Source organism: Acipenser ruthenus, chromosome 9 (assembly GCF_902713425.1).
Source record: "Acipenser ruthenus chromosome 9, fAciRut3.2 maternal haplotype, whole genome shotgun sequence".
In the NCBI taxonomy this organism is placed as follows: Eukaryota; Metazoa; Chordata; class Actinopteri; order Acipenseriformes; family Acipenseridae; genus Acipenser; species Acipenser ruthenus.
The window spans coordinates 23,498,690-23,522,855 of NC_081197.1; the positions used below are offsets into that span (position 1 = coordinate 23,498,690).

Here is a 24,166-nt window from a genome sequence, read left to right on the forward strand (position 1 = left end):
GGCCGCGCCCAGGGAGGTTGGCTACAGTTCCATGGACCTTAAACTTCTTAATAATATTTGCAACTGTTGTCACAGGAACATCAAGCTGCTTGGAGATGGTCTTGTAGCCTTTACCTTTACCATGCTTGTCTATTATTTTCTTTCTGATCTCCTCAGACAACTCTCTCCTTTGCTTTCTCTGGTCCATGTTCAGTGTGGTGCACACAATGATACCAAACAGCACAGTGACTACTTTTCTCCATTTAAATAGGCTGAATGACTGATTACAAGATTGGAGACATGTGTGATACTAATTAAAGAAACTAATTAGTTTGAAATATCACTATAATCCAATTATTTATTATCTTTTCTAAGGGGTACCAACAAATGTGTCCAGGCCATTTTAGAATATCTTTTGTAGAATAAGCAATAATTCATCTCTTTTCACAGCTTCTTTGCTTTATTCTATGACATACCAAAGGCATGCAAGTATACATGATAAAATAGCTTTTAATTTCATCACTTTTCAGGAGGAATGAAGCATTATTTCAATGAGCTGTAAGGGTACCAACAAATTTGAGCACGTCTGTATATATATATATATATATATATATATATACACACACACACACACACACACACACACACACACACACATTCACATACACTGCTGAAAACAAGTTCCAGTGTATTCAAAGGTCATTGTCACTGACTATACAATTCAAATAAAACTGGTAAGAAAGAGCAACACTAAATACTCCAATTACAAGGAATCTCTTAATTCTTATAGATAATAAAATAACACAGATATACTTTCCTTGAAGCAGACTTTTTATAACTAGGCCAGATGTTGCCCTAAAAATGCACATTAAATAAGAACATAAGAGATTTTACCAGCGAGAGGAGGCCATTCGGCCCATCATGCTCTTTTTGTTGTTAAAAATCTTGCAAAGAAAGTAAATTAGACAAGACTACCACTATACTTACTATAATAAACTGCAAGTACTTTTCATTGCTGAACCTGTAGCCGTCTGCATGGAACTCGGAACCTCTGCAGGTGAAGCGTCACATTGATCCTGTTATCTGTAGGGAAACTGATGTGCTGACAATGAAGTCTGTATTCATCCTGGTCTTTCCACTGCTCATGCATGCAATTCAAAACACAGGAGTTTCACAGCTATCACATTACATGCACAAAAATTCATAGAAAGAATATAAAAACATCGGTAACATTTGACATGAGGTAGAGTTTTAATGACACATGTCGGCAAATTTTATTTTTGCACTTTCTAGTAAATGCACTGTAATGACGAAGTAAACAAGCATCAATGAACTCCCTTTTGATCAGCTTCCAGCGCATTCCTGTTTTATGTGTTAGTAATATGAACTGGAATTCACTTAAACTAAAAGAACGGAAGAAACTACAGTCAAAGGAAACTTAAGCAAAGAGATCAGGGTGGCGATCTAATTTTGTTTTAAAGCACAAAAAAAGAACCCTGGTATCGAAAAACCGTGATACTTTGATATTTTTATGTTACCCCTATTTTCGGTATCGTACGTTTTTGGTATCATGATATACCGTAGGTATCGATATACCGCGGAACAGTTGTAGTCAAAAGTTTACACACCCCAGAAGAAATTTATAATTTCTAGAAATGTCTTGAAAACAAACAATTATAGGAAAAAAGTTTTGCTTTTTTGGATGAGGAAAAAACTTATTAAAAGAAATAGATGTTTACAATTATTTATTTCAGCAATATTTTTGCAAAACTCAAAAAATGCTAATTCAAAAGCATTCATACCCTGATAAGGAAAATGAAATTAATAGCTAGTTGAGGCACCTTTAGCAATAATAACCTCTTTTAAATGATTAGGATATTTGTCAATGAGCTTTTGGCATGATTCTTTAGTGATTTTTGACCATTCTTCAGTGCAAAATTGTTCCAGTTCATTCAAATTCTGAGGACTTTGTTTGTTTTTCAAAAAGTAATACAAGTCATTATATTGCACTAAATGCAGGCAAAGACAGCATAGCAGCAGGGGGCGTGGCCCCCGTGTGTGTACCTTTATTTTACAGCAAGACCTTACAGCACGTAACACGTTAAAATAGAAAAATATCCCAGGAGTAAAGAATAAGTTGTGTAGGACTTACTTTACCCCAGTGAATTAACTACAAAACAAAGGGTGCCAAATAGCAGTTCAAGTTAAACATTGTTTTGTTTATTCACGAAAAAATAGTACGTAAAAGTTGACAACGCATTTTATTTTTAAATTTTTTTTCATTCCTTGCCATTGCCGTTTCTTCACAGTAAAGAGTGGCCATAGACACGTTTTCATAAAGTAATAACATGAGGTTTACCTGTGCCTTTTTGTAGCTGAACAAGCAAACGAAAACTGAAATTTAACTTTAAACACTTCAAATAAAATGTGGAAATAGCGTTGTAAAGTGAAGGGGAAAAAACTCACTGTTTGTTATGTGTAATGTAATAAACAAGAACCAAAGTCACATATATATATAGCCTGTATAAACATCACATCATTTTCAAGAAGTTGGGTACTGTTTAAGCGAGACATTTCAGTCCCATGAGATTCTGGTTCGCTCTACACCTGCAGTTTATTTATAGAAGGGGTCTAGTGTTTAGTTTTAATTTACAGGTTTTACTGCATGCTGAATGTAGAAAACAGACAAATGAAAATAGTTATAATAAAAATTAAGCTGGAAAAACATTACAATTACTATTCGTAATTGCATGAACATTAATAAAGACTTGTCACTTATTAAAATGTTGCACCCTCGTTTTCTCCTTCTTTATTCTGCTTTTAGGACTTGGGGGGATTTAAAAGCTCATTTAGTTGTTTCACAGCAAAACACCCTCAATTAAACTGATTGTATTATATTATTATTGTAGTATTGTTAATACAGTATACCTTATTTCACAAGCATAAACAAATTGAAAATTCAATGTTCGTAGCACTAAGGGCGTTACTACTAGTAAAACCAGGGGGGGGATCGGGTGTTGGTTGCCAGTCTATCCGTGTTCACCAATCCTGGACATGCATTTGTACCCCTCAAATGCTGGCGGGATATTGGGGTCCGAATGGCATGCCTGGGATGGATGAAGGAGGATGGAGGGTGCGGTTTAATGCAAAGAGATAAACAGGAGTGTGTGTCTTAATTTAGCACAGAGAGCGGTTTTATTTATTTTGTTTGGTGTGGTCTTTAATTGTTTATTTGTCCTGTGCTAATAAACTGCTGAATTCAAGCACAAAGCTACTGCCTGTGTGGAGCCTGCTTTCATTTTACACGCAACGTTACAATATGTTATTTTAGGAAAATCATATTTTTATAAATATTGTACTGTTTGCTAGAAGGGGGGGGGGCACAGGAAAAATAAAATCTCTGGAGGGGGCGCAGCAAAAAAAGTTTGGGAAGTAGAGGAAAACAGCCCTTTAGAAGGATATTCCCATCTCCATGATTGACGGTAGGTATGGTGTTCTTTTCCTTGTACACCTCACCAGACTGTCTCCAAACATCACTCCACAAAATCTTTGACCAGAACTCATATCCATCATTCAAATGCAAACATGACTTTTTCATAAGAGTGGCTTTTTCCTTGGCCTGCGATCATTGAGACCTTCACCATGCAATACTCGACCTGTGGTTGAAATAGAAACCCCAGTCCCACTTGCAGCCAATTCACTTTGAATACCTTCTTCTACTTGTTCTTGGTAAAAGAAGCCTTCTTTTTTCCAGACCGAGTGAGAATTGTGACAGTACCATGAGTCTTGTGCTTCTTGATAATAGAATCAACAGTTGAAATTGGGATACTCAAATGCTTGGAAATCTTCTTGTATCCTTCTCCAGCTTTATGACAATAAATAATATTCTGCCTAAGGTCTTCAGATAGCTCTTTACTTTTTCCCATATTGACGTATTGGTAATGACAACAATTCTATGCCTAACCCTTTTATACCCTCTAACAGTTCACCTACAATCCAGCATTTTCTAGACTTTTCTAGAATTAGGTTCTGCATTATTACATTGAAATTTCTAGCCCCTTGTAGACAATAATGTCATACCATCAAAGGGTATGAATACTTTTGAATTTGCATTTTTGCTACAAAAGATTTTTCTTAAAATTCTTTGTTTTTGAGAAATTTCTAGAAATTCTAAATTTCCATTGGGGTATGTAAACTACAACTGTACATATATATAGAGAGAGAGAGAAAGAGAGAGAGAGAGAGAGAGAGAGAATAATAGATGGTCATCAGTGAGTTACAGGAAAATAATTCTGTCATAGAAACCAGAGATGGAATTATTTTCCTGTAACTCACTGAAGAACATCTATTATTTTTTATAATAATTGGATATTATCTGTGATAAAAAAATACAATAAACGGGTGTTAAGGTTCAAATTGCACGTGAATTTAATGAATAATAATAACATAAATTAAGTCAATATTAAAGAATCTTAAATATAATTTTCTGTTTGATAATTCAGCAATGGTGAATTAAGCTGGGTAGATAAAACTAAGTTTTCAGAAAACTTATTCCGATATCAAAAGTCATGTAAACACAGTTTTCGGAAAATGTATCGGAATATTCCTAAAGTCAGTTTTCGGAAAACAGCATCTAGAAATTTCCGATTAGATTCCAAAAACTAACAAAATGTATATCATGTAAACACACTTTTCGAAAAACTAAAATAGCATGTGCACACTTTGACCCTTTTCTCCTGCACGTGGTTTTAGAAAACAGAGAAAGTAATAATAATCTGTAGTCAGTCTGCATGCATCCATTTGTCTAGTTAGAGATAAAGTAAAACATTTGTTAAAGCCTGTATGTATTTGTTAATAGGAGGAGTGGCAAACACTGTTGCAGCAGCACAGGTCATTCAAAATGATCTAGACAGCATTCAGAACTGGGCAGACACATGGCAAATGACATTTAATAGAGAAAAGTGTAAAGTACTGCACGCAGGTAATAAAAATGTGCATTATAAATATCATATGGGAAATACTGAAATTGAAGAAGGGATCTATGAAAAAACCTAGGAGTTTATGTTGACACAGAAATGTCTTCATCTAGACATCAGGGGACTTTTTTGACCTGAAAAAAGAAACAAGGACCAGGGGTCACAAATGGAGATTAGATAAAGGGTCATTCAGAACAGAAAATAGGAGGCACTTTTTTACACAGAGAATTGTGAGGGTATGGAACCAATTCCCCAGTAATGTTGTTGAAGCTGACACCCTGGGATCCTTCAAGAAGCTGCTGATGAGATTCTGGGATCAATAAGCTACTAACAACCAAACGAGCAAGATGGGTTGAATGGCCTCCTCTCGTTTGTAAACTTTCTTATGTTCTTATGTTCTAATAGCCCATACTGAAGCAGCAAATGTGAGAATTTAAAATAATGTGTGCAAAAGAAACTGGTAATATTGAACAGGATGAGCTGTTGGAAAGGTTGATTGCACATTGTGGAGAATCTGAATAGAGGTATAGGATAGTAATCTTTGAATTTAAAACCTGACACTACGATAAAGCACTTGAGTTATTGGATTGGTCTGTTCAAATCATACTTCGGCTACTACAGTACTTTGCATGTGAAAATATCCTGCGTTTTCCGAAAGCTTCAATCCACGTATACAGTTGAATTATAATTAGATTCTCTATCATTAATCATCGTTAATCAACAGAAAAGTGACGTTTTAAGAAAATCAGTTTTCTGATTCAGTTTTCGGAAAATGCTTTGTCATGTAAACGTACTGATTGCTGTGTAAGTATAGGTTAACAAACATTATTTATAACACTTAATACATTGGGCAATAACATTGTTGCAAATAGAGGGTATGTAAATGTTTGACGACAACTGTATATCTGTATATATGTTTGATTCAACCCATAGAATCGTGCCCTTAGAAGGTGCCCCATAGAAGGTGCCCTTGCAGATCAACGTCATACCCGCACCCAGTTTTCTTGGAGCCAGCAGTGAAACAGGCTCAGTTTTCTGTCTTAATATTTCTATTGAAGGCTTATTCGGTGTCAAATTGAAATGGCAACAAAGGAGGTGTGAGCGTACTGCACTCAAGATGAACTCACTCATAAACAGATGCCAAATATTTTTCTACAGGCCTGCTGCTTGGAATTTCATTGTAACACTTCAACTGATCTTCCAAATTCTCCCTTAATCTGTACCCCTCAAAAAATTTGTACCGCTCTATACTTTATCCCACTGTAACGGAACCCCCAACATTCTCTCAACCTTTCCCCTCTATAGCTCACTGTAAAATAGCCCCCATATTTGAAGCCCACTCACTCAGCTCCCTAATGTCATCCCTGCTCCGCTCTGTTTTACCTGCGCTGCGGACAGACTGACAGGCAGGTTTCAATCTCTAGTACAGACACCCCTTTACCGGAATTTCAGATAAAAAATATTTAATATATGTGTTGTCCGAGTTCCAAGGTTTTATGAAAGCTGTGTGCCCAGAAAAATAAACATTTCGTGCCTTTTTGTAGCTAAAATGGAAAATGATTTCGATTTTTATTTCAATTCAAAAGGCTTTTATGCAGGGCTGTTCTGGGCTGCCGTTTCTGTGCCATTGATTGAGATGAAATGTTTATATTAGAGACTGGTGGGGGAGCATTCGTTTTCAATCTAGGTCTGCTGAACCCTTTGAGACTCCACAGTTGCCTGTTTTTAAGTTGTCCAGCTTTCATGGAGCATATGTTCAACCCTATGCTGTCTTTAATCCATAGGGTCTGTTTTACTCACGGGTTATGGACATGACCGAATGTTCCTCAAAACTATATGGTAGATTAATTAAAAAAATACAGAGCGGCATTATCTGATTTTCAAGAGGGGTGGTAGGCAATATATTTGTATTGAATTAAAGGCCTTATTAAAATTTGATTGAACAGAGAAAAATGCTGCTGCCTCCTAAATCAGCTTTGTATTTTTTGATTGAATCCTTGTTTATCAAGACAAATCAAATGCATCATTGTTATTCTGATCACCCAGTGGCTGTCTCGGGGCAAACATGGTTATGACCAATGACATGTACTGTTAAACATCTTTTAGGCCTTTGATATCCAGTTGAGATGTATTTTATTTGTTATAGTATATGGCATGGTGTAGCAGGATAGCGTCATGGCCCAGGCTGGTACCGACAGGAAGGAGACTCAGAGGCTGGAAAGCTGTAGTGAAAATGCTAATGCACGCGTTTATTTACAAATAACAAAACACAATAACAAATAAACAAAGGCACAAGGGCCAAAATAAAAGGTTAAACACAGCAAGTCACGCACCACAAAACCACTCTTTCACCATCAGGCTAGGCTACCCCCCAAAACCTAATCAATTATTCCACTGCAGGCTTCTGCCCTGCCACACATGGCAACAGAATATTCTGACCCATTTTTGCATCTCACTAGAATTGGAATTTGCTAACAAAGTACTGAGTGCTTCATGGATTTATTTGGTTTAATTGATTTCTCTGAGGCAATTACAGTAATTTGCTTCTCGATCAATTTCTCGGTGATTTGATTTTAAAATATAACAATAATAATTCTGCAATTATTTTGTAACTGTTTCTCTGTAGTGTCTGTCACTATATGTTACTGTCTTTTCCTTTCTAGGCCATGGTCAAAAGAAGGTTTCCAAGCGCTCTCACTCTCATAGCCAGTGAACTTACAGCAAACTAGTTTCCAATTTGTCCAATCTTGGGAAATACCCGAGGTACATTCAACTGTTGTTTTGTTAGACTGCGCTTTAATTGCACACTAGAATGAGGCGGACTGCACTGCAATATTTGGAGTCACTAGGTTAGAATTCTTACTGCAGTTATACTGTTGTGCAGTCAAAGCTCATTCCAGTTCTCTGTGGTTTTATTTTGTTATGTGAAAAAGCCAAAAAAGTGGCTGATGGGAAGGAAGGGGTTAAATAGAGAATGTTCTGTGTGTCATGCCCCCCCCCCCCCCCCCCCTCCAGAGTCAAAGCCAACACTTGTAAACGATTATCTCACGGAGTTTCCAGCATCACGTCCTGATTGGTTTATTTGCATTCTCTCGCCTCGGACCAACTGTAATTGAGTTCATTTGTCGGCTGACGTGTGTGGAGCCAAGGATCCCTGGAAATGTCTTCCAGCGTCCGCAAGCTCTGTCACAGGGGAGCAGTGCAACCATCACTAATATATTAAACACACCCATCCATAAACATATATCGTCTTGTCACTCGTTCTCGTAAACACACTCCGCTTAATGCAATCTAACTGGCAGCCGTCCCGCTGCTTTACAAACCCAGGTTCTGTGAAAGTCATCCAGCTTTTTCTTTTCTTTTAAATGTCTCCTTGTCAGAGAGGCCCAGGTGGTTCAGTGGATTTGGCAGTATTTCATAGACAAACAAAATGAAATTTAAAATACAATCTGAGCTTAATATTGGAGATTTGTTGTCATATGAAATATAATTGATTATCTAGGGCCCTATAAAATTTGTTTTATTTATTTGTATTTTCTAATTTAAAACACAAAAATTATTTGTGTTTCCATTGTTTTAAATGAAAATTGTTTTGTACAGTAATAACAATTAAGTAGCCTAACAATTATGTGCAACATCTTTATTCAGAATTGGATTGCAATGGTAAAAATGATGATTCGACAGAAAAGACACTAACAATTTCAAAAAAACTTTCTGCAATTATGTAAAATTAACACTTTTTTGTTTCTCACTTTTTTCAAGTAGCACACAGTAAGTATATCCAGTAAGGTCCTCAGAGTCTGTTCCGGTGACAGTCTCACTGCATAATTTTAACACATGAATAGTAATAAGTTAATTAACAGAAAATAATCAATCCTTGCAGAAGTGCTGCAGTTTTCTGCTCACTTAACACGTCTACTAAGGTTTTTAGCTGAGGATTTTCCAGTAAGGGCCTTTTTGACATTCCATCAAATTAGTGAGGTAACTTGGCCTGCAGTGTAGTGGGGAAAAAAAACAGCAACGACTAGCAATGTAGTTAATGTCCACCCTGCAGCACGGTAGCTATGACTGCCTGCCCTGTATAGTACAAAAGTTTCACATTTTCACATCAAATATTGCTCTACTGTCAAGTGCTTTTTTTTCCCATACAGCACTAGACTCCACATTATTCTTTTGATTCTGGGATTCCATCCATGTTCTCGTTAACGCAGATTTCATAGAGCCCTAATTATCTATCTAAAACTCAAAATACATGTATTGTAGAATTGCAGTTAACTATAGAGCTTCAAATGTCAGCTTCATTTCTTTTTTTACATTTCCCTTACTATTTTATGGTGCTTGGATTTTGTTGCTCCAATACTAAGTTATCATGGTTCCCTACATCTACCTTTACCTCTTTGAGCTGCTTTGAGCAGTCTGGAGAATCCTAAGTGATGGGACTGAACAACTTTCCTCAGTCCATTCAAATCATTCAAATAATAGAAAAAAGAGTTCTATTAGATGACACTGTCATCACTAATTGTTACCTAAGAATATTCCTATGGAGTATTTAAAAGTTTCTGTTAAGTTCCAAATACAGATATTATGTATTAAGATATACATAATTATAGTGATTTTGAAAAAAAAAAATTATGTTTTAAATAAACCCCTTAAGCAGTGGTTTTCAACCGGGGCTATGCGTACCCCTGGGGATACTTCTAAAGGCACTGGACACACCAGCGTGTTGTGTTGCTTCAGCTAGCGTCCCTTTTTGATATAATGGGTTTCTATTTACCCCCACACACAAAGGCGTTATGTCGTGTTGCGTTTAGGAGCGGTGCTTCCAGACTTCTCCCAGAGCACTCAACCAATAGCAGTCAACTACTGAATGACGTCACCAGAAATGAAATGTTCTCAATAAAAGGCATGTCGTATGCAGACAGGCTAAAATAATTGAATCTATTCAGTCTTGAACAAAGAAGACTATGCGGTGATCTGATTTAAGCATTCAAAATCCTAAAAGGTATAGACAATGTCGACCCAGGGGACTTTTTCAACCTGAAAAAAGAAACAAAGACCAGGGGTCACAAATGGAGATTAGATAAAGGGGCATTCAGAACAGAAAATAGGAGGCACTTTTTTACACAGATAATTGTGAGGGTCTGGAACCAACTCCACAGTAATGTTGCTGAAGCTAACACCCTGGGATGAAGAAGCTGCTTGATGAGATGCTGGGATTAATAAACTACTAACAACCAAACGAGCAAGATGGGCCGAATGGCCTCCTCTCATTTGTAAACTTTCTTATTATTTGAAATGTTTCGCCATTATTTATAGCTGCTCTGGCACACAGTCTCTCAGCCTAAGTGTACAAGTAGGTTTTACAGTGGCTCTCAAAAGTATTCACCCCCTTGGACTTTTCCACATTTTATTGTGTTACAACATGGAATCAAAATGGATTTAATTAGGAGTTTTTGCCACTGATCAACACAAAAAAAGTCCATAATGTCAAAGTGAAAAATAAAATCTACAAATTGTTCTAAATTAATTACAAATATAAAACAGAAAATAATTGATTGCATAAGTATTCACCCACTTTGCTATGACACACCTAAATAAGCTCTGGTGCAACCAATTGTCTTTAGAAGTCACATAATTAGTTGAATGGAGTCCACCTATGTGCAATTAAGGTGTTTCACATGATTTCAGGTTAAATACACTTGTCTCTGGGAGGTCCCACAGTTGGTTAGTACATTTCCTAACAAAAACTACATCATGAAGACGAAGGAACATTCAAAGCAAATCCGGAATAAGGTTCTTCAAAAGCACCAATCAGGGGTAGGATATAAGAACATTTCCAAGACACTGAATATCCCCCAGAGAACCGTAAAGTCCATTATTAAGAAATAGAGCGAATATGGCACAACTGTGAATCTGTCTAGAACAGGCTGTCCTCAAAAACTGAGTATCCGGGCGAGAAGGGCACTAGTCAGGGAGGCCACCAAGAGGCCTATGGCAACTCTAAAGTAGTTACAGTCTTCCACGGCTGAGCTGGGAGACACTGTGCATACGGCAACAATAGCCCAGGTGCTTCACAAAACTGGCCTTTATGGGAGAGTGGCAAAAAGAAAGCCATTGTTGAAAAAAACTCACATCAAATCTCAGCTAGAGTAGTGCCAGAAGGCATGTGGGAGACTCTGAGACCAAGTGGAAGAAGATTCTATGCTCTGATGAGACAAAATAAAGCTTTTTGGCCTCAACGCTAAGCGCTATGTTTGGCGCAAGCCTAAAACCGCACATCATCCTGAGAACACCATCCCTACCGTGAAGCATGGTGGTGGCAGCATCATGCTATGGGGATGCTTCTCTGTGTCAGGGCCTGGAAAGCTCGTGAAGATAGAGGGCAAAATGTATGCAGCAAAGTACAGAGAAATCCTGGAGGAAAACCTGCTGAAGTCTGCAAGAGACCTGGGACTTGGGAGAAGATTCATCTTCCAGCAGGACAATGACCCCAAACATACAGCCAAAGCCACACTGGAGTGGCTTAAAAACAAAAAGGTCAATGTCCTGGAGTGCCCAGTCAAAGCTCGGACCTCAATCCAATTGAGAATATATGGAAAGAGTTGAAAATTGCCGTTCACCAAAGGTCCCCATCCAGCTTGATGGAGCTTGAGCAATATTGCAAAGAAGAATGGGCAAAAATGCAGTGTCCAGATGTGCAAAGCTGGTAGAGACTTATCCAAATAGACTCATAGCTGTAATTGCTGCCAAAGGTGCCTCTACCAAATATCGACTCAAGGGGGTGAATAATTATGCAATCAATTATTTTCTGTTTTGTATTTATAATTAATTTAGAACAATTTGTAGATTTTATTTTTCACTTTGACATTATGGTCCTAATTCTCCTAATTAAATCCATTTTGATTCCATGTTGTAACACAATAAAATGTGGAAAAGTCCAAGGGGGGTGAATACTTTTGAGAGCCACTGTAAATACTCGTTCACCTTCTATCACTGACTGACACGGTTTTTATTATTTATTTACTTACTCTGTACAGTACAATATGATGCTTTGTTACTCTTGTGAAAAGCTTGAAATGTTAGCTACAATCAGCCGTTCGGTGTGCATTCTGGGAGCTGTAGTTCAAACTGGAGAGCATTCCTAAGTGATTGTATTGTTACAAGTCCAGTCAGAACTACACAAAAACTGTTACCAAATCGTACAACTGCGCATGCGTAACAATCGTTTTTAAAAGTATTTAAAACTTAATCCCACTTTTGGAGCTGCATAAAATAGGGGCTTATAATGGAAAGAACATTGCAACCATAACTATGGCAGGACGGTAGTCCGTGGTAGTTAGCTTGAAGTTCGAGATTCGTTTCATATTCGCCACCTTCTGCATTTGACCTTTCAAACCAACTGTCGCGTAAGAGGACCAATTGTGAATTCTTTCTCAGTTTTATCTGTGAATTGTACAAATAATTTGTGAAAAATATACTACTATCCCTATATGACACAACACAGATGACATTCGTGGCTTGGTATTTCCATCCACAACAGCTACACTTTTCAAACATTTTAATTTTTTATTTACAACCTTTATTTAATCTGTAGTGGTTTTCTACGGCACCACGGAGAGGGTTTCTGGTTCTCAACATTAGGTAATAGCATTGTTAAAAACACAGCCGTTACAGTTACTTTGTAAAGAATCAGAGTGATCAGACTTCACAAAATCCTTAGAATAAATAATAAAGAGGTCTCATAAACTAGTTCTGTTAGTGTTCTCATTCTTTTCATAGGCTGTTCAGTAAAGCACTTCACTTCATTTACAATGTTTCAAACTTGTTAGCTCGCTCATACCTAGGCAACTAAACCGATACATTGTTTAAGATCTGCGGATAGTTTTGAGTTTACACAGAAGTTAACTCGTTTTCATAAACATCTATCTACACACAATACCAAAATAAAAAAGCATCAAATACATTGGTCCACAGCAAATAAATAAAACCGTACACTTGATAAATGAATAGCCTACAATGGAGTGTAAATAACGTATCAGTAAAGTGAATATAATTCACTGAGGTTGTGAAGTAATTCACAATGGGTCATCTTTAAATTAAAGTTGTTTTAGTTTTGAATATGAAGTTTACTACATTCGTGTCGGATTACTATATGCGTCTATGAGATGCCATTGTATGTATATCAAGCCAACTTTATCACGGTTATTTACTTTTGTTTTATTTAGTGGATTATTGCTAAGCAAGATGGATCTGACATGTAAATCCAATGATTAATAGTCAGCTCATTCATTTGTGTTACTTTCTACTAAACATTACGTTATCGCAGCACAAATGCGTGTTTATTTAAAAACGAATAGCCTACTGACACAAAGAGTAATGGGAGGATATACATTGATTCATCTGATTCATTTTGTGGACATTTAACTTAGATTACCACTTTAATTTTGTGTTTCGGCAATCTGCTCCGGCAGTTCCTTCCAAATTGATACGAGGAATAGTAGCCTACCAAGGGCTTTTTCTTCGGGTCAAAGATATATAATAGTCAGAGTGGGTCCACCGCCCGTTTTTTTTTTTGGTAGATGAGGCTATTTGAGCTGCTTTGTATTTCGCATTTCGCCTAAAGCCTCTCCATCTCTTTTATTTTATTTGTTCACTATTTTGTTTTGGCTGGTAAACCGCATTTATCTTTTGTAACACAGTTTCCCAGCTCTGGTTTGTAATATTTGTGTCTGTTCCGCATGATTGATATATTTCAAGAATTTCATCAACTAATACTTCATTTTCTTCTTTTGTGAAGTTTGGTTTTCTGTTAGCTGCTTTTTTTGGATGCTGTACCAGACGTCCCAGCCTCATTGCTGCTTATCATTGTGTGCAATAAAGACGCGCATAGATCTATTTTCAAATAGGTAACAGGTAGCCGCCATCTAACTATAGACGAAATACTTCAGTTCCCGTTGAGTTGCGTACATTATACTTAGGGCTTCTGTTTTTCAGGTTTTATTAATTCTATTTTTTGGTGTTTTTTTTGGTTTTTTTTTTTTTAGCTATTTTCGAGTTTTATGTAAATTGTTTTTTCGGGGCTTTCGTTTTTTATATACTATAAGAAATTAGTGTTTTCGGTTACTTTCCAAAATGCTTGGGCGTTTTTTTTTTTTTGTTGTTTTTTTTTCCTGTCAAAATATGTATAGTAGTAATTTGACAGTACTTGCACACTTAAGTTGTACCTTCTTTCCATTTCTGTCTTCTACAACAAAATCCCTACGGTCACAGCACAGCATTCTTCTGGGGGTTTTGTGTGTAGGCATTTTTGTACATTTCGCCACAATTTTGTTTCAAATCCTCCGTAGTTTAACTGTAATACAGCTTGAAATCCCGCTAACAAGCCTCCATCCTGATTGTAATCTCGTTTTGAATCTCGCCAGCGGAGTCTCCAGTAGAAATGTAGGTATGTGCTGTCATTCAGTAGTTGGGGTGGGTTTAAAGTATTGAGAACGAATCAATGATAGATACAAGTCAGGAAGGCGGGACATTGCCCAGCTGCACTGGGAAATGTATTTATTATTATTTTTGTAGTAGGTTTTATTTTTTAATGGGAATAGGGTAAAGTTAACGTGTCTTGATTAACCATTTCCACAGTTTTTCCGGTGTTTATTGGCTATCCACCGATTTAATTTTTTTGTATCGGCGGTGTTTTATCGGTTAAAACCGAAAATCAGAGTCCTAATTATAATACGACTAAATAATTTGAGCAGATGGAGGTCTGACTAGAGTCTAAATCTCTGACAATCACATTTACCTTTAGACGTATAAATCCAATTAGAACCTATGAGATAAATTAGCCGTCACTGATATAAATAGAAGACTTGTCTGCAAACGTCAGTTTGCCAAAGTCATTGTTGAAAATCATGACAATAATCTAGCCGTCTAAGAAAAAGTGTAACTTTAGACTTCTGACTAAAATGTAGTCACCTTTGTATTCTATTGTTAAACCCCCTTATGTCAGCAAACCTTTAATGTGTACAAAATTCATGGCAAGTGTGTGATTACTGCAATCTCCGTTTGTACATAGTAGGGTTTAGGACCCAGGGGAGTCCTGAGGCAGAGGCAAGTTCACATACTTACTTAGCCACACACCTGCAACCCCCCCCCCCCCCCCCCCCTATTTTCAAAAGTTGACAGGTATGAGACTTCAGTTTACAAAAGCTCCCGTATTTTGAAAAGTCAATGTTGACAAGTACGACACACAAACACGAACATAAAAAATACAGATTAACTCACCGCTCGCATCCAGTTCAAGACTCTTGTACTAGCCTACAGATGCCTTGACCAGTCTGCACCCAGCTACCTCCAGACCCTCATCTCTCCCTACACCCCCACTCGACCTCTCCGCTCCGCCTGCACTAGAAGACTAGCTCTACCACCGCTACGCTCCCCTGCCTCCAAAGCCCGCTCCTTCTCCACCCTTGCTCCGCAGTGGTGGAATGACCTTCCTACAGATGTCAGGACTGCCCAGTCCCTGACCACATTCCGGCGCCTCCTTAAGACTCACCTCTTCAAAGAGCACCTGTAGAACTCCTCTGTTTGTATCCTGGGACACTATCACCCTTCATGTAAATGTGCTTTATTTTGCTCTTATCAGCCCCTATTTTACTGCATTTAATCCTGTACTTCAGAATACTGTAATCTGCCAAGTGTTTAACCTGTAGTACTTTGTATTTAATCACATCCTGATGTAACTATCACTATTTAATCATATCCTGATGTAACTATCACTATTACCTGCTGTATTATTGAATTGTGGTTTGTCAAACTTGTACTTTACTTGAACAAAAGTTATTGTATTTCTTGCTCTTATTGTATTACTTGTATTGTAACGCTTGAAATGTTTTTGCTTACGATTGTAAGTCGCCCTGGATAAGGGCGTCTGCTAAGAAATAAATAATAATAATAATAATAATAATACTGTCTATCTATGTTTCAATAGTACTAAAGATGATTAAAGACAAATATTCTGTATTTTAGAAGACTTTCTAAATTCTCTTTTTAAGAAGTTAGTCAAATGGAAATGTATCTTCAAACTTATGTACAGTACGAATCTCTTCTGTTGATGTCACACTTTCCATGTCTTCCCAAAACAAAGCCATATTTTCTTTGTATTAGGTAAGAGCAACAGTGGGGTGAGGGAGGGTATTTTTCACGCTAAATGGAATGTTATAAAGTACTTTTTTTTTTTTTTTTACCCAGGAAAGGGAATTGATGCTTGGGTATAGACACGCTAGTGTGGCACTGTCTACCACGCGTCAAAAACAAAACAAAAAAAACGAAGGTACTCTCTATGACTATGAAATTAAAAGAAAATAATGATCTTGAATTAATTTTATAGTATTATTATTTTAAATCTCTAAACAACTATTTAATTTTTGTTTAGCAACTCAAAGTGAACCGCTGATGGGAAAAAAAAAACAAAAAAACACGTAATCTATCACGTCTGCACTTTCCGCCTGTGTGCAGGCGCGATTTCCATTGAGTGGATTTCCATTCTGTTTGGCTGGGTGAAGCAGGCGCCTTGGCGATTGTGCCTATGGAGAGCGCTCTGCTGCTCATGATCTTTGCTGTTTTCAGCTTGTCTTATTAGTGAAGCACCATGTTTCTGCATTTTTTATAAGTATGAATACTCAGGTAAACATACATAATAATCACAATACTCATACTTTGACGGTTTTTATTTTATTAGGCACGGCTGCATGTCAGTATAGCGGCTGGTTGAATTTGTTTTCGGTGTTTGAAATGGATACATTTCTTACTTGCAAAAGGAAAACGAAGGAAGAAAACACAAGAGTCTAAAGAAAGTGCAAAGAGACAGAACGTTTGACCCTTTGGATGTTCTTTTTTATGCTGGCTTTTATAAAATAAAAGTTGGTCATTATAGTTTTATCCTGAGGTTAATGTTTCTGATGTTGTAAACATTTTACATGGCACACAGAATTATGCTGTGATGGGAAGTGAATGGTAACAGCATAAACATTGCAGACTATTTTGTATTATTTATAATAACTTTGCCAAATAGAAATTGAATAGAGTGTTTCCAAAGAGATTCCTAAATAATGTCTTTTAATTATGTGCATCCAAAGACATGTAATTAAGTTTTAAGAATGAAGCCAACTTTTTGGTATTCTGTCATTCCCAAACTGTTGTGATATATTAAATAAACAGGGAAAAAACACGTGAATCTGATTATTCTGCCTTTTATTGCAACTGTGGTACCATTCAGTAGAGCAAAAATTATAAAGGGTACTTTAGCTGAAACATCCCAACAGAAGGGTTACAGTTTCAAAAAAAGGTTGAAAACCCCGCCTTAGAGTACACTGTGACATTCACCAGGTATAAAATGTCATAATAAAATGAAGACAGCAGAAGATAAAACAATACATTTTATTTTGTGATCAGGTGACGGCAAAAGATGCAGACGGAGGATCTTTTGGCACCATATTCTACTCCATAGGCTCTGGGATCGGCAGCGTGGTCCCCACCCAGTTCACCATCGGGAAAGAGACGGGTCAGATTTGTACCAGCTTAACCCTGGACCGGGACCAGGGGCCCTCCAGCTACGACTTCACTGTCACTGCTGTGGATGGGGTAAGCTTTTGAGCTAATAATACCCATGTATTCCTTCATTCAGTATTACTGTACATAATCATTTTTTTCAATTTCCAACAAAGATACTAACTGAATGTACAACCACTATACTGTAACTGCAAATAATACAATTGTAATTACCTTGTAATTAAAAAGGCATTTGTGTATCATCTGTGGTTGCACTGCTTTAATTCTGCAGTGTTCTTGAATTACTTTTCGTTGGTTTCTCTGCAGTTTTACTGTACCCAGTCATGTCTGTGGTCAATGCAGCAAAGTTAGTTCTTTTTTTTTTATCCCAACAGGGAGGGCTCAACTCCATGGCCTATGTGAAAGTGTTCCTGGTTGATATAAATGATAATAGTCCAGTTTTCTACCCGGTCCACTATGCAGTCAGCCTCAGCACGCAGAGTGCACCTGGCACCTCCGTCATTAAGGTGACCGCCCACGATCAGGACGAGGGGCAGAATGGGAGGGTGACATACAGCACAGCGCCTGGGGGCAGCTCCCCATACTTCACACTCAACAAAGACACAGGTGAGCAGACTTACTATAAGACCAAACAACTGAGAAGTAGTGTGGTCTCGTGGTTAAACAGGAGGGGCTGGTAGGCAGTATGGCCTAGTGGTTAAACATGAGAGATGCTAGGTATAAATTGCATAGTGGTTAGAATGACTGCAGTATTGTGTATGTGCTGTAAATGTTTAATACATACAGTGGCCAAGTTATTACACATTGCCACATTTTACCAATGAAGGATAAGATGAACTGTCAGGAGATGATAAACAAACAAGTAGGTAGAATAGGCAAGATTACATCACTATATAAAAATCAACAAAGTTTCCATTACCAGTATCCACATTTTTTGTTTTTTTACTTTTCTAAAATGTTCTTTTATTTAATTCTATTTATTTTCCCTTTTATCTACAATAAATCTGCCTATATGATCAAAAATCATGTAGCATTGTAAAACAGGGCCAAAAGTATTACACTGTATCTTGTGATTGATTAATTAAAGTACAGGCTTAAAGAAACACAAGTAAACAAACAGACAGATGGATGAGCAGATAGAGAGACCTCACAGCCCAGCATGATTCTGTGAGTTGCTCCACAGGAAGTCAGTGACACAGGTGCAATGTGACCTTTCCCAGGTTGTCTGGAGACAGCGATGTTTTTTGGGGTGGGTGTTTTTAGTCCTCCGTCTGGGACCCCCTGTTTAGCATTCTAGCAGGAAGTGAAGCCCTATTCCAATGGCGGTTGCCTTGGAAACCGGCCTTATAGGTAAGCCCCCACCTCTGTTGGTTTTGAATGGGGAATCCTTTGTGATTTTCTCGCTGTTTTGTTGTTTCAGCGCTGCAGGAGCTGGCTGCGCATTTCGAGTCTCTTGGCATGTGAAAGAAAACAGGATTGTGCAATCCAAACTGGGAATTATTATATTGAAATAAATAACCCTAAAAACTACCACGCAACTGCATCAGAGTTGAGAAACTGACACAAATTCTACTTCAAATTAAAGAGCCTGCCCCTTGCACAATGTTTTGGAAATAAGGTTTTTGAATTGCTGTATCTGAGACATTACAGATAAGAAATTAAACCCCTCTCTCTCTTTCTCTATAGGAGTCATCTCGCTGTCTCGCTCTCTACATGGGAAGGCAAACTCTGTGATCCAGCTGGTAATCTCGGCACAGGACGGGGGTGGACTAACAGCAAAGTTCAACGCCCGGGTCAACATCAGTGTTGTCGCTGGCTCAGTGGTGCCTCCAGTGTTTGAACAAGCACACTACTTCTTCACTGTGTCCGAGGACGTCCTGAGGGGGACACAAGTAGGCATAGTGCGAGCAAGCAGTGGACACGGTCAGTGCTTCGTCATTCACAATTATACAAATCCTTTATTTAATATATATATATATATATATATATATATATATATATATATATATATTAATATATATATATATATTGTCCTGAATTATAAACCTTTCTGTCTTACATTCTCATTGCCTCCTTCTCATAGGTCGTTCGGAGGGAGTCTCCTACACTATATCTTCTGGAGACTCTGATGGTTACTTCACTGTTGACTCAGAGACAGGTGCCCTTCGAACCAGCCGCCCACTGGACCACGAAGCCCAGCCCTCTTTGGAGTTAGAGGTACAGGCCCGGAGTGGGTCACCACCAGCATTTGGACAAACACAAGTCCGAATTACCATTGCAGACATCAATGACAACGCTCCCTTCTTCCTGCCCTCGTCCTCTGAGTCCTTGCTACTGGCAGAGGCCACTGATATAGGCACATTGGTGTACCATGTGAGGGCAGAGGACCGTGACTCAGGCCCCAATGGGCAGCTGCACTTTGACCTACTCTCCAGCGGGGGGCAGCGCACCTTTGGCATTGAGCGCAGCACAGGGGATGTCCGGCTTATTGGTGGCTTGAGCTATGAGACTATGCCCCGTTATGACCTCAAAGTGGTGGCCAAGGACAGTGGGGTCCCCCAGCTGAGCACCACCTTCACACTAGTTGTACACGTGCAGGCGGAGAATGACCAGGGCCCTGTTTTTGACACTCTCACCTACCGCGTGGAGCTGAAAGAAGGGACTCCGCTCAACACTCGTTTTCTCCAGGTGAGGGCTTTGAATCGCGAGACCACTACTACCAGCAGCACTACAGGGTCCTCTTCCACCATACTGGCATATCATCTCCGCCCAGATGGTGACGCAGCTGGATTTGGGATTGCCCCTGACAGTGGATGGCTATTTGTTAAGAGCATACTAGACAGGGAAACTAAGGACCTTTACCTGCTGACTGTCCTGGCCACCTCAGGTACCGGGCAGCTGAAGAAAACGGGCAGCGCCACTGTGCGTATTTCAGTGACAGACGAGAATGACAACGCTCCTCGGCTCACCCAGGAGCGTGCTTTCTTGGCCGTGCGAGAGAACCTGCCCCCAGGGACTGGGTTTGGGAGGGTGGCTGCCACTGATCGGGATGCAGGTCTCAACAGTCGTCTAACCTTCAGACTCCTGCATCCTGACCGAAATTTTCAGATGAACTCCCAGACAGGTAAGGCCTTTTTTTATTTAATCAAATATTAACCTTGTTTGCGATTCGTGTTACTTTTCTCAACCATTTTCTTGTAAGACTAATAAACCAGTTTAGAATGACTCTGCTGTGACCATTTTTAAAATTATTTAGTCAAACAATCATTGTTTTTATACAATAAGTATTTCTAAGAAGGATATAAAATCACTTTTCATAAATCTTAGAACATTCATCACGGAATGCAACCACAGAAGGTCCAATTGCCAAATGAGGACTATATCTGCATTAACCTATAAGAGACCTCATAATTCTGCAGCAGTTTGGTGACATTTACAGCTTCCTCTTCCATGAATCCATCAAACAGTACATATGTGAGCATGTGTGGGATGTGCAGGGCATAATACACAAAGAGCATTATCCTTGGACATGACTAGGTAGCTTCTTCTGAAGGTTCATGAGGATTGATAGAATAACCTCTTCACCTACACACATCTTCCCAATCATCATGAGGTTGACATATTACCACACATATTACTATGAGTCATAAGCAGTAAGAGTAGCAAAGTACTAGGCCAACTGGACTGACAATTTCCTCTGTCTGTTCCCAGGTGAGATCAGCACTCGGACAGCCCTGGACCGTGAGCACCAGTCCAGTTACCAGCTGGTTGTGGTGGTCCAGGATGGGGGCACCCCTCCACGTAGCGCCACAGGCACCGCCCACATTACTGTACTGGATGAGAACGACAATGCTCCTGCCTTCACACACGCACCCCCTGGGAGGGAGCTGGTACTGCAGGTGAGAGAGATAGGTCAGGACTGAAACACAATTCATGAGTTAATATTGAAAATAATTAAGGCCCTACTAAATCCTTCAAAAAATGCAGCTTGAGACCAAAGCATGAAAAATCGCTGAAATTTAGTTTTAGTCCCTTAATTATTAATGTTCTTATTTTATAAAGATACCAATCTGAAAAGGGCAGAAACGTGAAAAAACTAGCATTCTTTTTTAATGGCAATTTTATATACATGTATAAGTAGATATGTTTCACAGTAAATCATTTATAAAAATCAATTCCAGCAAACTTTCTAGTCTGACAAGTGCATTTACAGTATTTCACAGTAAATAAAGTTGGAACACAAAAGCGAGCCTAGACTTACCTGTATACAGTGCTCCAGATAAGGTTTTGGATCTGGGAGTAACTTACCCTCTAATTTTAACACTGAGAGAGTAAAATGTATTTCCAGGGGATAAAATGCAACATTACCTTGAAGTCATGAGTAGTCTTGATAAATACTGTACAGTCTTTAATGGTAATGGGGTAGTGTGAATGAATGGTTTGCAGTGCGCAGGTGTAGTGTTGATGCAGTGCTCCGGAACAAACACACACAAGACAGTTCACAATTAACAGCTCTTTATTTACAGCTGGGTTGCGTGTAAACAACACTTTACATAATAAGCACAGGCTCTATACAACTATGTGTATTGCACTGTGCAAAAGGAGGGATACAGTCCCGAAATAATAAGACGTTTTTTAAATACACAGACACGTACACGTCTCCTGACAGTGGGTGCTCTAGTGCAAGTGAGTGGTGAAAGACAAATACAGAGGTAACAGTAGGTCAGTGTAGTCCGGGGTTTGGTGCTGGTGTGCAGCGACAGCTCCCGGTTCGTGTTAGCCATCTAGCAAAATAAATAATTAGCTGACAAACAAACAAAACACGAAACACTCATGGTACTTTGAATTCTCCTGCGCTTACAGTCCTTATAGTTTAACCATCAAAGCCAAGGAACAGATAGCTGGGTCACTTCCCCTAAATACCCTCCGTCACAACCTCTTTTGGTGTCACAGCCAATCACGTATCCTCCAATCCGTGACTGACACATCGCCTACCGCATTAAGGCAATGGCTTCTGGTATCGTGGCTCCGCCCCCTTCCTGGATGACCGGCTTTTGACTGACCCTGGAATGAACTGCCGTACCATCCATTTCGGGGCACTCTGCTCTGGTTATACAGCGCCCTCACAGGTCGGGAGGGAGATTGTTGATAAGTGTGAAAGATTCGCACTCACTTGGGTTCGTTGCCCCTTTAAAAACTTGACCCAGCACACAGAAATTGGATTTTCAGCGCTGACGCGCACTTTTTTAATAACACACAATAAAACAAAATACAAAATAAACACCTAGCTCTTTCTGAGCACTAACTCAACTTTCAGGACCCTTCCTAACACGGGACAGCTAAGCTGTTTTCCCGTCTTTACAAAACTTAACCACACAGGTTTGCACTCTACCTTTTTATCTCGGAACTGCCAGGAAGCAGAGCACTCCCTTCTGCCTCCTTCTCCTTAGCAGCCCCGAGCAGACTGCCTGCTCTCCTTTTAAACCCCGCACCTGGGCCTAATTTCCAATAACGCCCAGGTGCAGATGATAATTAATAATAAAACAATTAAACTAAACAATAAAACAATTAGCAAATTAAATGAAACAATAAAGCAACACAAATCAAACAAAAAGGTGCATTTTCACATTTTTTTTTTTTCTTTGCAGGGAGGTTTTAACCCCCTCCCTGCCGTCTCTCACAACCCGCTATATTACATAAGGCTTCATTCGCTCTCTGTCACAGGTAGGCATTAAAAAAGAGCCTTCCATTTTAACTGCAATGTTACTTTGAACTACTGTACAACCACGCGTGTGTTCTACAAGATTCTTTATTGGCTCAGCACATTTATTTTCGAGTTATCACACTGACTGCAAATTAATTACGTTTCTTATATTTTAACATTACATTCTTAAACTCAATGAACATGTAAAAACTTCAGAACAAAGCCATACAGATAAACAAAATGAAGTTAAAAAATAAGCACCTTTTTTTAGCCTCTGATGATGGTTCCAGTTGGATTTGTAGCTGGACTGGTGTGTTTATGCTTCAACCTGTGTAGCTTTGAATTTTTGTTATTCTTACTATGATTGCTGCAAAGACAACAGGGCTAGCCAGAGATTGGATAATGTTTGTTGGGTTGTTTTTTCTTGTGTACAGTTTCCTAGTAACTGAAGACATTGTACTCTGGGGGATGTAGTTGTTAATGGAAGTTTTAAGGGAGGCAGGAGGGGAGGCAGACAAGCTGTGCAACAAAATTGCTATGCATATTTTTATACGCATAGCAACGGCAGGTACGCAGCTTATCTGGACCACTGCCTGTATATTTACAGTTTACAGGCATTACATTTAAAAAAAAGATGTGCTCGCTAAATTTCTCAGATACTGCCAAGCACGGTCTATAGCACTGACAAACATACAATTTTTTAAAACTGTTCCAGACTTTCTTTTTGTTTGAATTGATGCTGTACCATCTGTACAGGAACACATGTGATCAAGTGAGCATTCCCTACGGCTTTACTGGAAAACTGCTCTTCACTACAGGTATCTACCTCTTAAAAAACAGTAAAACCGGCAACTTTTTATTTTTTAATTATGAGTTGACTGAGCGTTTGTGTATTTGTTTAAGTATTTAAGTTACTAATAGGTGCTAAAATGCATTAGTGAAA

General features: G+C 38.6%; 1 protein-coding gene across 1 annotated transcript in view; it reads left to right on the plus strand.

Moving 5' to 3' along the window:
- LOC117406160 (protocadherin-16-like) overlaps positions 1 to 24,166 on the plus strand; it is a 198,061-nt gene that overhangs the window by 114,727 nt on the left and 59,168 nt on the right. Inside the window, exons 3-7 of the mRNA XM_034010038.3 lie at positions 17,403 to 17,591; positions 17,894 to 18,125; positions 19,206 to 19,442; positions 19,603 to 20,643; positions 21,231 to 21,418. Of these exons, the coding sequence (XP_033865929.3) occupies positions 17,403 to 17,591; positions 17,894 to 18,125; positions 19,206 to 19,442; positions 19,603 to 20,643; positions 21,231 to 21,418 (1,887 nt within the window). The remainder of the gene's footprint in view (positions 1 to 17,402; positions 17,592 to 17,893; positions 18,126 to 19,205; positions 19,443 to 19,602; positions 20,644 to 21,230; positions 21,419 to 24,166) is intronic.